Source organism: Tachysurus fulvidraco, chromosome 15, assembly GCF_022655615.1.
Source record: "Tachysurus fulvidraco isolate hzauxx_2018 chromosome 15, HZAU_PFXX_2.0, whole genome shotgun sequence".
NCBI classification, from domain to species: domain Eukaryota; kingdom Metazoa; phylum Chordata; class Actinopteri; order Siluriformes; family Bagridae; genus Tachysurus; species Tachysurus fulvidraco.
The window spans coordinates 22,988,639-23,003,114 of NC_062532.1; the positions used below are offsets into that span (position 1 = coordinate 22,988,639).

Consider the following 14,476-nt stretch of genomic DNA (forward strand, 5'->3'; position numbering starts at 1 on the left):
ACATTTATTTTAAATATAAAAGAAACAAAAAAAAACTGTTAATTATCAGGTGTAAAATATCGGTTGACAAAGTTATAGTAAGTGTTTCTTTCCTTTTGTCTTGACTCTGGGTTTAAAAAGGCCAAGACATCGCAGGGAGTCTGGCACAATGAATTAATTTATTTAATAATTTGGGATTTTGTGTAGCGTTTATTAAGTGCAGGTTGTTCAGACGTCCACGGCGCGGAATGTAACAATTTAGGGCCTTTTTATACCCGGTCACTTCGTGTGTTGTCTCTGATCCGATAGCTGTCTGATCTGTTAAAACTGTCCCATTTACATCAGGCCACATAAATACGTCTCGGCGAATCTGATATCGATCCGATCTTTCTACTCCCGCCCACAATGCTAATATATTTGACCTCATTTCCGGGGTAATTGTAACAGAACACACTTTGGTGTACACGGTTTTCAGAACGCGAACGAAAAGAAGACGTAAAAACTGGTTACGACGTTTATGTTACAAAAAACAGCGTTTACTGTTTGCTGCGTTTTCGCTGCCGGCAGCAGCGCGTTTTAAGACCCGATGAGACGCCTGAGTGAAAGGTCACCTGCGAGTGACGTAGTTCCGGTTGGGAGGAGTATAGCGCTGACGTATGTGGCTCGAACAACCACATTCATTTACACCTGTCCAGTTTCATCTGAAACGCGTCCCAGACCACCTCCTGAAGGGGTTTGTACCATCGGGTTTATATCAGTCTCCAAAACGTTTCGGAGGGCATTTAGACCTGGTCTTTTTACCGTCGGGTAGATATCGGATCACAGAAAACACAGGAAGTGACCAGGTGTAAAAAGGCCCTTAGAGTCAAAACTCAGAAGTATTTGTTGAGTAAACCGTAGAGAACCATCATGTGTATGTGATCCAGCTCAGGCCCCAAACCCCAGCACGGTCCAGTGTGACATTCATTACACAATTCTCTCAAATGGATTTGGTATTGAATTTATAGGTAGAGTGATGAGAGAGAGAGAGAGAGAGAGAGAGAATAGAAGAGAAATAAAATAAATAAATAATAAACAGTAAAAGATGTGTCTCAGATGCAGCTTTTTAAAAGATTATGTGACAAATGTTTTATTTATATCATTTTCATGTTTTTACAGTGGAATAGTAATTAAGACGAACCTTGTTACTAAATCTAACCTTGTTACTTATAAACTTTCTAAAAAGAAGGTATTCAGTAGAGACATGTGGGGAAAAGGAACATTACATTTTAAATCGTTGATAATTAGATGGGAAGAAAAATACATTTTGTTTACAGTACGATCGAAACATAAAGTTATATTAAAGCACCATGTGTGGAGCATATTGAAATAAATATAAATATTACATTGGCCTTTTTTTACACACTGAAGAAATGAAAAACAAAACAAACAAACAAACAAACAAAACAAAAAAATAAAAACGCTGAACACGAGCACACAAACTTCGGTTTCATGTCAATCTGAAATGTGTAGAAAATGCGTAACTTCACAAATATTTCTGCCTTCCAGTCTCTAACACACAGGAGGTTTATATACCACACAGCATGCAAACATGTTTTAAAAAAAAACAAATAATAATAAAAAAAAAAAGTAGTGTCAAACGCCGTGGATGAAAAACAATGATCCCAGATCAGCGTTTTCAACACACCCATTGCAGACGTTTTCGCCTTAAGGCTGTGACTTTTCGTCCGTCTCTCGTGAGGTACCGTGAATATCGTGTTTAAAAAAAAAAAAAAAAATAGAAAAAATAAATAAAAAAATAATTCAAGAATGTTTCCAACATAAATACTGTTCAAGATACTACAGAGGTCTAAATACTACAAAGGACTAAAATAAGAAGCGTGTTTGGTTTTGGGTTGTGATTAACATGTAATCGACGTGAAAAGGTATTTATTTTGTATTTGTAAATAAATAATAATAATAATAATAATAATAATATTAGTGTATCGATGAAAAGGTGAAAAAAAAATTCCACCAATGAAGTGAAGCACTTATCGCCGCGGGACAGCGAGATTTATCCCCAATCACATTAGAGACTGGTTTGTAGACCGGACATAAGACTTTGTAGCCAAATGTGTGTCTGCTTTCACACTTGATTGGGTTTTTTAATCAGAGCAGCCGTTCTGAAGTTAAAAGAAATTCAACTTTTTATAAAAGGATCGATGTGACATTAAGTGCCAAAGGGTATTGCATCCTATCACACTATTGAAAACCCGGCACACGGCTGCTTTGGTTTGACTTTTGTTGCCATAACGTCGACTACTATTAACGAACCTGGAAGGAAAGTAAGAACTAAAAACAAAAATTAACCAAATTTAAAAAACAAATTAAATTAAAATAATAATAAAAAAGGCACGCTTCCTGTCTTGGTCCTTTATAAACAAAGCCACTGCAATACATCCTGCAAGGTGATCACGTAAATGTGGTTATCCTGTAGGCGCTACGTCTCGGTTTAAAACACACGGGTATGAAAAAGTTTGATCCACAAGACAGTATAACATCTCCATCATGTGGCCATAGAACTACGATGTGAAAACTGCTACAGTTCATACATAAATATACTACACAATTAATTCATTATGGGTGACGATGAAATAGGGTTTAAATATTTGTGTTTGTTTGTTTTTTTTTTGTTTTTTTTTTACACAAATAAAGCCTATCGGAAAACATAAATGCTAAGCATGAACTCAAAAGTCTTAAACATCTTTTCTTTTTACATATAAACAACAGGTGCGATGTCGTTAATAAATAGCGTTTTAGCAACCGTCAGTCTGTGTACTGCAGGTCGAGATCTACTGTACCGTCGGTGACTACCAGCCGTAGTCTCTTGGGTTTACGGTCTGAAAGAGAGGCGCCTTGCGAATGAGATGACGGGAAGTGATGTGAAATGACAGGATGGCATACAGACTGCCCGTGCTGATGAGAGTCTTTGTCAGTCTCCGCAAGGCCTTTAGGGCCTGCAAAGCTGCCCACAGAAGAATGCGAGATGGACGAGGGACCGCATGGTTCTACGATAAGCCTCCCCTGAGTTCCGGAAGGCTCCATGAGGCAATGGTACGTGTAATTTGTGGGCACGGATGAAGAGTAATTCAAACAATCTCCACCATCGTTGTAGTTCAGAGTGACAGAGTGATCTCCGGTGAAGTTCACGACGTAAGACGGGTGAGCAGACTGATTGCACACGAAGGAGGATGGCTGAGGTTTGGTCGGCGGAGCCTCCCACCCGACAGGATCTCTGTAGCTCACTTGTGGACTGCTATGTTGGGAAACAGCAGGAGACATCGAAGAGCTGAAGTTGACACCTACTGGACCACAGTGTGAGAAACACAGCTGATTTCTGTCAAGTGGAACAGACATTTGGGAGCTCTGACTCGGAGCTACCACAGCGTGGGGTTTATCCGGTCTTAGGTTTTTAAGTATGCTGTGACTCTGATTGCTATGAAAAAATGTCGAAGGAATGTCAGGGTTCACAGCATGGTTTTGAGGCTTTTCGACAGGCATGTTCTTGATGGCATTTGTTGTGGTTTTGCTAGAGCTAAGGAAGTAAACTGGGTAAACCCGATCGCTCTGAGGGTGTGCTTTAGATAGTCCTTTGTTTGGTGGGACAGTCTTTATATCTCTTCTTGAGGTTTCAGAATATCTCAAATATGCACTTTGAGAACACTCAGAGGATAATTCCTTGTGATTGCGTAAATTTGATGGCCCTGGAACAGGGTCAGTAAGTTCAGACTTGCTGCTGTGAGACTTCAAAGAAAGTTTAGAATCACCTATTAAGGACCCTTTGCAAACATTCTGCCCGTATCCTCCTCCTTCGACTTTCACCAGACTGTTGTAGTTTTGAAAAACCATAGGCTTCTTTTCATAGCCACGGAAAACCATACTGCCAAGGTTAAGAGGACCTGGTATCTCCGAGCATGAGGTGGTCTTGCTTGTATGAATCGAGTGAAAGGGTTTTACAGGGTTGCTTTGTAATCCAGCATTGTATAAACCTGGCACAGACTGACTCAAGACATTAGACTGGGATTTATTATTGGAGTTGAGCGGCTCGTTATTTCTGTACTTCGTCTGAACCTTACTAGAGTCCGAATGGGTTGACAGATTCCTCGAGCTGTCCAGGAAATGTACCTTATCCTGAGACTGTAAGCAAGCCGTAGGGGGGCCAGTCTGCTTAGCATTTGAGGATGTGTTAAATATTATTAAGTCTCTCTGATTGCCTAAATTTTTATCCGCCACACAAATCGTTGGTGTTGCAGAATCTTCCTTAGACTGAAAAAGGACGTTGCGCTTTGTGGATGCACCGTCAGAAAAAAACATGTTCCTCTCTGAATCCTTGACGGTGGCAGAGCCAAACATGGCAGGACAAAATGCTTTATCTTTGGAAGATAACTCGCTGTTTAACGATGGCATGTCATATCGTGTAAGCCCAAGATCAGGAAAACTCAGATCTTCTGGAGTACTAAAGCTACTCCCCGGACTCGGGGAGCCGAGGTAAGGGGTCTCTGGGTTCCATCCGTCTGCTGGGCTTTGAGAGAAGGGGCTACTAAACGATCCGGTGTTATGCGGTTCACCAGGACAGTAGTCCGTCAGCGTATTTTGGAGGTTGTTTTGTGCATGTGCTTGGTCATAACCATCGAGATTCAAGCAATGAAAATCTAAAATGTCCTCTGAATAGTTTGAAAAGGTGCATTCAGTGTTGAAAGGGGAGGTGGGAGGAGACAAAGGTTTCGACTGAATCTGACAGGAGGTAGTCGCACTAATGTTAACAGGTGCACAGAATGGCTGCTGTTGAGTCATGGCTTGAAGTTTAGAGAGGCTTTTGTTGATCTGGAACAAGTTGTGACTTAAGCAAACCTCACTCAACTCTGAGCTTTCAACATTCTCAACTCTTTCTGGTGCAAACGTTTCTTTAACTCTTGAAGGATGAGCCATTTCTGATAGCCCTTCGTGATACGGGGAATTCAGAGACAGGGGTGAAAGTGACAGTAGGGAAGGATCTGAAATGGACGCACATTTAGAGAGCTCTCTAATTCTTTCGCACTTGTTAGCTGCTATCTGGTGTGCGCAAGGAGACGGGTTTTCCTCCTTGACTCTGCTGAAAGCCATCTCGCCTGTTGGGAGCCGCTCAGGAAAGAAGCAAGACAAAATTCGAGAGTCCCTTAGCACAGAAATTCCCTTTCCTATGTTTTCATCTTGGGTCTGAGCTTCCTCACCATCCACCTCCCATCTGCCCTCGGCCCGGCGACGTAAGCGGAGCAGAGGTAACGGTTTAATGTCCATATTATCTGCTTCAACTTTCAGACGCCTTACAAACTTGCTCTGTTCTAGCACCTCAGGAAACACTATTTTACCTTGCACAGAGGCTTCTTGCCCGTTAGCACGCTTTTCGTTGTTGATGTTAGCACCAGATATCTTTTTATGCTTTTTCCTGGATTTGAAAGCACTTTCTTTTTGGCAATGTTCCAAGACGTCTTGAACAGCCTTGGTGGCTTGCTCCAGGCCGAGGCTATTGTCCGCTTCTCCGTGGCCCCGAATGCGAGCCATTTCCAGGTTTAAAATTGCCACAGAATCCAAAATAGCCTTAAAGGGGTCAATAATATCAGTGCGTGGTTCTGATCCCTGTGATTCAACCACACCACCTTCCCCCTTGAATTCACTCTCCATTTCCCATTCCCTCCCCCTCTTTCTTTTTAGGCGTATTCTAAAATTAAGGTTCTGTTGATCTTCGATGTTAACTGAAGTTTCCAGAGCAGACAAGGCTTTAGCATTTTCCTCTTCTAAATGTTGGCCCATCTCTCTTATGACCTCTTTTTTTCCCACTACATCCCTACACTCCGCTGTGGTTCCTATCTCAGATTTCATTTTGCATGTCCTATTTATATTTACTCTAATTTCAGGCATCTTTTCTGCCAACAGACTACCTGTACCACGTCTCTCTCTAAACGTCCTGTTTGGAGCTTGGGCTAGTCGAGCTTGAGCAGTTCGAAAACATTTTCTTTGCTGTAGCTTCTTGACCACTAAGGATTTACACAGCCTGCCCTTTTTTGGTCCTATACCTTTATCTCTGAAAGACGAGTTCGATTGTAAAGTTAAGTTCTGAGCTCCGTTATCAAGAGTCTCACTGCCTTGAGACACAAATAACAGACTTTCCGGTCTGGTGTCCATGCTTATGCTGGGACACAGAGACTCAGTTGTAGTTGTAGTTACACTTGCATCTTGATCGGGATCGATTTCGAGGGATTCTCGAAAAACACGTTTTTTTAGGGGGATGCTGCTCTGAAAATTGTGATCCAGACTGCCTTTTAGAGGGGAAAGAGACTCCCCTGGAAAAATTTCTGGATCTTTTTTTTTTTCCATTTTTGCGCCTTGGCCTTCTGAAAATTGTGCGCTACATTGGGCCACACGAGTTACTCTCCCAGCTGCTGGGTACTGTTTCACTGGCTCATAACTACATTTTGGAGTATTAGTACAGGATCTCAACCTATTAGTTGATTCAGACTCACCTTGTCCTAAAGAATTCCTGACTACGCTGCGGTAAACTTTACCTTCCAGTCCTTGACTAACCAGGTCACTGCTCAAGCTTTTTAAAATATCAGACAGAAGGACTCGTGCCTCCTTTATGACGACCGTTTTGCTTCCAAAATGCAACCTACCTGATTTCTTTTGTACAGTATGTTCTTTTTGCTTACCTTTACACTTTTCCTCATCCTTTTCTTCGGTTGTACCGGTTTCATTCTGTTTTGTTTGAATCTTTGGCACTCTTTTCCTTAAATTAGGCACTAGTTTGTCTTCTACAAAAGATTTCTGACAACATATAGAATCAGAATCCATACTGCCTATCTTGTTATTTTCTTTCTTCTCCTCCGTTTCGTCGATATTTCCCTGGCTACCCTTATGTGTCACATGTGGAACAGGTTGCGCTATGGTATTCCCACTACTTTCTATGTCACATGTCACCTTTAAAAAGCTGTCTGCACTCGGAGTAAAGTACATCTCCCTCACGCCTTTCTTCACACCGACCCTCGAGATACCTTTGCTTCGTTTGCACTTTGAGATCTGCTTCTCTACAGCTGCCAGAGACAGCGTTGTATCTGCATTATCTCTGCTGTCTGCTCTTTCCTGATCTGTCGTAACAGCTGCTCTCTCTCCTGGGATCGACATTCTGACCAGACTGACCTTTACGTAACGTGTCAAACCTGAAGGGTGAGATGAAAATGATGAAGCTGGAAGATGAGGTGGTGGGTGAGTGGAGGAAAGAGGAGACAAGAAAGGAGTAGCGTTGATCATGCCAGAAACGACAGAAGGGATGTGTTGTTTCTGCAGCTCCCCAGAGATCTCTGAAGCATTTGGGGAGCTCGAATCCCCTTCCCTAGCAGCCACGGAGACAGTGATGTGCTTCTCGCTGTCAGCTATGGCCTTGTGAGAATCCCCAAAGCTGCACTGCTTCTCCTCTGTGATCTCCAGCGATGACTTGCTGTTTGTTTCTCGTCTCGTTTTGTTTAAGCGCGACTTATGTCTACCGTGGTTTCTGAGAGAACCTCTTCTACACTGACCGTGGTGTCTCGCTCCTGCACGCAGTTTAGATGTCCGGTGTATCATTTTGACAGCCTTTTTATTCAAGTGAGAGACTTTACCTCGATCGAACGCTCCAGAGCGTCCGTGTCGTGTGCGCAGCATTTTCCTAGTTCGTGAAGAAATGGCCATCTGATGAACGACTCTAACGGAGGTGGTTTCTGCCTCGTGTCCTTTAGCTTTTGCGGGGTCTTTATTACTGAGGCACGAAACTGAGGTTAACGTGAAAGTTTTTAAGTTCAGTTCGTCGGTGTTACTCGATGCACTGTAAGAAATGTCTCGTACTTCTTCACCTTTAATTAGCTCGACGTCGGTGGGAGACGGAGGGCCGAGCACGTCCGATTCTCGACTCACCAATTTTGGTCTCACGCTCTCGATTCTTTGCAGAAAGGCTCTTTCCTTGCTGGTGGAATCTTTGCAGCTTAGAAGGAAGTCCACGCTGTGATTGTACAGGCAAACGCTCAAGTCCTTGAGGTTGAAATGAGACAAGGACGGCAGAAAGTGGATGCGTTGTGTCTTCTTGACTCGCTCCTCCCTCTTCCACCTCTTGGTCTTTGTCGTCCTGCCGCTCGCTGTAGGGGCGTTTCTCTTCGTCTGCTGGGAATTTTTCACAGAGCAAGCTGAGAGATGGGAGAAACGGGAATAAAATGGTGAATACTAAAAGGATGAGAAAAAGATTGAAAGCTTTGGAAATCACAGAACCACAGGGGAGACTGTCAAAAATAGAGAGAAACTTCAGACAGCAAAATTTACTTTTATTTACCAAAAAAAAAAAAAAAAAAAAAAGGATACGAGTCAGGATTAATTAGATACCTGGGTTAGAAACTGGGAGGAATGGACTTGGAGTACTGTTCCCTTTCTCTCTGTTGAGCCGCAGGTCCGTCTCTCTGAATCTGTACTTCTGGCCTACCGAATCATTTGAGCTTTCCCAATCTTGCAGCGTGGATAGCCTGTGCCGGAAGAACCCTTTCCCTCTCCTGAAGAAGTAGATTAAAAACCGATCGAAGGAATTAATCTCAGAAAAACTGTTTAAAATCTCAAAGCACTTATTACTAAATAAATAATGCAAGTGTGTTAAGAACGTCGGAATAAATCCATAGCATGAAAATCGAGGACGCAGACAGCTCTCGTATCGACGCCCATCCGGGACTCGCTCACCTCTCGCAGGTGCAACATTCACACATCTCATTGTCTTCCCCAAAAAAGCTGTCTCCATAGTAACACGTGATCTCCTCCCCAGGTGAAATGGGACGGACAACCTTCACACATGCACCGTTTTTATCCCCAGGTACAAACTGAACAAATAAATAAATAAATAAATAAATAAAAACAAACAAAAAAAAAAGACAGGTTTTTAACATTAGGTTCAAATTTACTCTTATTTTAATTATCATTTTTTGTGAAATGTATAAAGAAAACGAACATTACAGAAATAATCGAATCACTCGTATATACAACTGCATGATATATATCGTCAGTATTCTCATTCGGGTACAAGATGTGATACGGGGTGGGGCAAAATCAAATAGGGTTACTTTTTAAAGGGTATCCATAAATAACATAAATTAAGCCAAAATTACAGTACGGATAACGATGAATTCTTTTTATACACCGAATGCATCATGACGAATCGATTAGGCATGCAAATAAACGTGAATAATTGCCATCTTACCTTACAATTTGGCCTGCAGTCTACAAGAAAGATTGAGAATGAACACAAATTAAAACAAAACAAAAACAACAACCGATCACTTCGTTCACAACGGGGTTGAATTACGGATCAGACAGAACGTATACGTTAGTTCTCGATAAGAGACACACTGACAGTAGTGCAGCTCACAGCTCAGGACAAGAGTTATTGTTTCTATAGTAACGGCTCGATTGCAGAGACCAAAAAAAACAAAAAAAAACACACGCTTAGATTATGTAGGAATCTCCGCTGTCAGAGGTAACTTTAATCTGAAGGACAAAGAAGATTTTCTTGGTAACGAGATGGTGCATGTTTTTTCTTTGATCTGATTCTGTTCATAAGCTGCTCACCGTGGTTAATGAAGGCAGCTGGACCGAGCCAGAGCTGAGCACACTGCTTACGGGTCGAGTACATCACACTGAAATCGTTCACGCCAGTCCGGAGCACAGCACTGTCAGCGGGACTCAGCTCAGCTATACAACCCTGCAGCACCTCCACCCGCTCTCCAACAGACCTTCACCGGCACACACACACAGTCAGCAAACACTGTGTTTGTGTGTGTGTGTGTGTGTGTGTTTATTACTGACGGTCTTACCAGTTTCTGCTTGCTGTGATTTTGGCTCCATTTGTCTCAGAAGAATAGCGATCACATGACTCGATCTGGACTCCGCTGTCCAATAGGAAAGCAGTGAGATAGCGATACATCTACAGAGAAAAGACACACAGGACAAATAAATATATAGAAGAAATTTTAAAAAAGAGTGTCCAACAAGAATAAGTGTCTCGTAACCACTGAGTGTCAAATTTGATCAAAATTTATCAGGACGCAAAAAAAAAAAAATGGTTAAGAAAAAAATTGAGTACATTTCTACTAATTTCGAAATTTGTGAAGGCAAAACGTCAATGTAATTAATGTCCAAAAATAAAATCGCTGAAAAGAAACATAACATTTTATTCAGATTCTTATTTTCTTTAATTAGCCTTTTTTTTGCCATTTTGTATAAATGGTGACAAATTAACATGTTTTGCATTTTACACTTTAAACAATTCAAAATTTACTTTCAAAATCATAAAATTGACACATTCTTTTTTTTTTTTTTTTTTACATAAATAAAGAATCTGGTAAATAAAAGTTAAGGAGCTGCAACTAAACGAAACCTAAAATCAGCTCTGAAGTGAGAAACATAACTCTCACCGTTCTGAGCTTCTCACGGCCTTGTTAACAAACGTCGCTTTTATTTAGTCGACAATAAAGAAAAAAACCTGCAAGACGAGTCGCGTACAAAAGGCTTGTGACTTAAAATCTCCATCAATGAGACATCAAGCCAGTGTTTGAACAATTGATCATGCTGAGGCACAAAGACAGGTTTTTATACTCACGTGTTGCCTCAGAAGCTCCTGTCGGTGTGAGCCGAGGTCTCTGAAGTACTCGCTCGTCCACTCGCCCTCCAGCAGAGCGTCAAATGTGGCCTGGAAATCCCGAGTGCGCTTGAAACGCAGCAGTGTCTCCCTCAGGTAGCTCCATCGCCGGATCTCTGGCAGAGGACTAACCACACACACACACACACACACACACACACAATTATACATATAAAATAAAATAAAAAATTAAAAATTATATAAAAATAATCATTACATAAAAAATATAATGTTAGTGTTAAGGCTGAGAGACATTAATATGAAGTACCATGAACCTTTTGTTAATAAAACACAATTCCGAGATAAATATTTCTTTTATTTTTAAGATTAAAAACTGAAATTATTTTACAACAACTTGTAGAATTATAAAACCTTTTTTCAATATATTATACAGTTGTGAGACGAGTCGTGAGTCGAGAACACATGCAGCGTTAAAATGACTTAAACTGTGGACTTATGTCTGTTTACATACGATGTGACGTCACAATGTTTTCTCTGTAACCTTTAAATTAAAATGCATCTATCGCTTTGATGTCACAAAAACAAGCTCAGAACAATTTGTTTTGTTTTATATTTTTAAACAGACTTGTGAAAACCTTTCCTTGTATGTTTAAATGGCAGAAATATCAGTGGGTCCCTGAGCCCTAGATCAGTTCTCTAAATACACTGGAGAGGATTTAAGCAACACGATTACAGCCATCTGATTAATATTTTATATAAAGAGTGCCAATACTTCTGATATTTACAGTGTTAATTATTTATGAACATTCATAAGAGCGTTATTACTTCTGGAAGGATTAATTATGGATTAAGACAAATACAGGGGGCTGCTTAATTGTCCAATTACAGTTAGAATATTTACATTAAATCTAATTACATCACATTTCAACATTAACTTATACTTTCAGAGATTACAATGAGCAAGAAATGTGAGCAATTACGCTTTAAAAATGTCTTAAACAGAAAAGTATGATATAGTATTAAAAAGACCATTTGAAAAACAATTTGAAACATTTATTAAATATTAATATATTTAACACCCCTTATGAAACACTAACATTATTAACATTATGAACAATTTGGGGTTTGTGTGTACGTATTTGCATGTGTGTGTTTGTGTGTGTGTGTGTTTGTGTACGTATTTGCGTGTGTGTGTTTGTGTGTGTGCATGCGTATTTGCATGTACATGCGTGCATGTGTGTGTATGTGTGTGTGCAATGTGTTTGTGCATATGCATGTGTTTGAGTGTGTGCATGTGTTTGTGTGTGTTTGCATGTGCATGTGTGTGCGCATGTGTGTGTGTGCATGTGTGCGCATGCGTGTGTGTGTGCATGCGTATTTGCGTGTACATGCATGCGCATGTTTGTGTGTGTGTGTGCGCATGTGCTTGAGTGTGTGCATGTGTGTGTGCGCGTGCGTGTGTGTGTGTGTGTGTGTGCGCGCACGCACGCATGTGTGTGTTTGTGTGTATGTGTATTTATGTCTTACCTTATGTTCATCTTATGGGTGCTGAACCCGAGTAACGGATCCAGCACCAGACTCGTAGCCAAATCATCCGTCTCACACAGCTCCCTCACACTCATTCTATACGATCCTTCCATGTTCGCCCACCATCCACATGCTGAAAAAAGAAGATCAAGAAGAAGAAGAAAAAAGGTGAGAAAGTTGAACAAGAGGCAAAGCAGGCAAAAAAAAAAAACACACTGTAGAGAATCGATTAATTAACAGTTTGTTCCATAGGAGAGAAAAAGGACAGATTAGTCTCTGTACCTGCGGCTGCCTGCTGCTCAACCCAACATGGAGCGAGTGTTAGGGCTGGATAATAATTACACAATGAGCTTTACTGAGATATCGAGGATACAGTGATATTTCAGTTGTTTTTCTCTTCGATTAATCGTTACATCCTCATTTTAAGGACCTGATAAGTGTGCAATGTTTGAGAAATGCACAAAAGCACCCTGACTGTTAAAGCTGGACACTACAGACTCCTTCCAGAAAACATCAAATCAAAATCACATTATTTGTCACACACACACACACACACACACACACTTATACACACACGCATATATACATACACACACACACACACACACACACACACACACACACACACACACACACACAAACACACACACAGAGTACAGACATGCAGTGAAATGCTTTTTGCATCTGTCCAGTATTCAAACATAAGGAATGCAATTTGGGATAAAAAAATATATATATAACCAAAAGGACTTAGATAAATAAAAAAGTATAAACTATATAAAATATGAAAATATAAGTGAAAAATAATGTAAATACATATACACAAATACACAAATGCGTTTTTACTTCTTAAAAGCAACTTTCTTTTATCATCTGCTGATTATCCGTCTTAGATAACCTGGAGCATCAGACGAGCTGTTACTATAGAAACGATAACAACGTTATAAACCTGCGTGCTGTCAATCAAAAACACTGCCCACATTCTGACCAATCAGATTGCAGTATCGCACCTCTGTGATGTAGATTACATCCCAATAACATCACACTTTATCCTCATGTCCACTGACCGAGGAAACAACACACAAACCCCTGGGGTCTTTCTTTTTAAAGCCCTCACGAAGGGTTTTATTTTTAGTGACTCATTTGTAGTTGTTGACGTCCAAAACGTTTAGGAACATTGAATATTTAGTGATGATTTGTTTTTTTACACGCTTTTCCACACGTGTCAGATCTAACATCGGAAGTTTTTTTTTATGATAATTTTTTTATAAGATTTATTTTGGTTTTAAAATAAATGTTCCCTGCGTTAGATGTTAACACGGATGTCTCTGCGTTGTGGTCGTTTATGTCGAGGTTTTTATTCGTTAAAACGTGTAAATGTCGATTGGACGTGTTTATAAACACGTTTATGACACAGTGCACTTCAGTGCTGTCACTTTCTTTCCACACACATTCATCCTGATCTCAATTATTCACTCGGTTTAAACAGTTCGGATGGGAGACTTTGTGTAATTATTAGTTTCACAGAAAATAAATGTTAACATTTTAAATAAAATAAATAAAAGCAGCAGCAGGTTTTTGCTGCAGATTCCTGTATAATTTCAGAGCTGGAATTTTCCACACCTTCACATTTATTTTAAACATTTACACGGTTTCGATTTTTTTTTTAAACGTAATATAATTTTTTGATTGTTGTGTTTTTTTACCTGACGGTCTTTTCGTCCCAGTTTCCTTAATCGGCTCGTCCGTGGTGAAATATTAGCGCGCTAGCGTTAGCTTATGCTAATTAGCTTATGCTAAGCTACACTGAGGTAAGCTAGCAATTGTTTCTCTCCACAATCTCCATATTGCACGTTTACTTCCTCCTTAGATGACCGTGTGTCAACAAAACGTAGCGAAATAAAACAGGATTCGGCAACAATTCTGAGATTTCGTTAATAATAAATTATATTTTTCCTGCAAAATTTCGGTTATATTTTTTCCCGAAGCTGGAAGTTGGATAGTGTTTGAGCAGATATGGCTTAAGAGCCTTAGGGAATTGACTTAACCAATCCCCGCCATTCTTTTCTTCGCTGTGATTGGGTATTCTCCTTGATGGACAGGTCATTCGATCAATAGTATCGTTCCATGAACCGTTAGTTATCGTTATAAATGATCTCATTGGTCGGACGCAACTTTGATCAACCTTGCTAGCTAAAAGTCAAGCTGTTCTGACCTACAAGGACATAGCAAGAGTAGGGAGGGGAGGGCCGAGTGGCAAATCATCGTCTGTTGAAAATCTAGGGCACTAGG

The 14,476-nt window shown here is 40.4% G+C and overlaps 1 protein-coding gene across 2 annotated transcripts; it reads right to left on the reverse strand.

Moving 5' to 3' along the window:
- Window positions 1-1,081: 1,081 nt before the first annotated feature.
- Window positions 1,082-14,260, reverse strand: kmt5c (lysine methyltransferase 5C). 2 transcript variants are annotated; one of them, XM_027145489.2, is made up of 9 exons: window positions 13,891-14,260; window positions 12,185-12,317; window positions 10,658-10,823; window positions 9,873-9,982; window positions 9,628-9,791; window positions 9,260-9,279; window positions 8,746-8,882; window positions 8,401-8,564; window positions 1,082-8,207 (listed from the first exon to the last, which is right to left on the reverse strand). In XM_027145489.2, the coding sequence occupies exons 2-9, from the start codon at window positions 12,295-12,297 to the stop codon at window positions 2,785-2,787; spliced, it is 6,297 nt and encodes a 2,098-aa protein (XP_027001290.2). In that variant the 5' UTR covers window positions 12,298-12,317; window positions 13,891-14,260; the 3' UTR covers window positions 1,082-2,784. The 2 variants fall into 2 exon arrangements, with proteins under 2 accessions (XP_027001290.2, XP_047656880.1); XM_047800924.1 differs by lacking the exons at window positions 9,260-9,279; window positions 9,873-9,982; window positions 10,658-10,823; window positions 12,185-12,317; window positions 13,891-14,260 and having other exon boundaries at window positions 9,628-9,766.
- Window positions 14,261-14,476: the final 216 nt, after the last annotated feature.

Excerpts from the sequence above, each read along its gene's own strand:
- kmt5c (XM_027145489.2), bottom strand. The coding sequence starts at position 12,297 with ATGGAAGGATCGTATAGAATGAGTGTGAGGGAGCTGTGTGAGACGGAT. Across the intron at positions 9,280-9,627 it reads AGCTGCCTTCATTAACCACG|ACTGCAGGCCAAATTGTAAG; the intron begins GTGAGCAGCTTA and ends TCTTTCTTGTAG. Across the intron at positions 8,883-9,259 it reads ACTGCAGGCCAAATTGTAAG|TTTGTACCTGGGGATAAAAA; the intron begins GTAAGATGGCAA and ends TTATTTGTTCAG.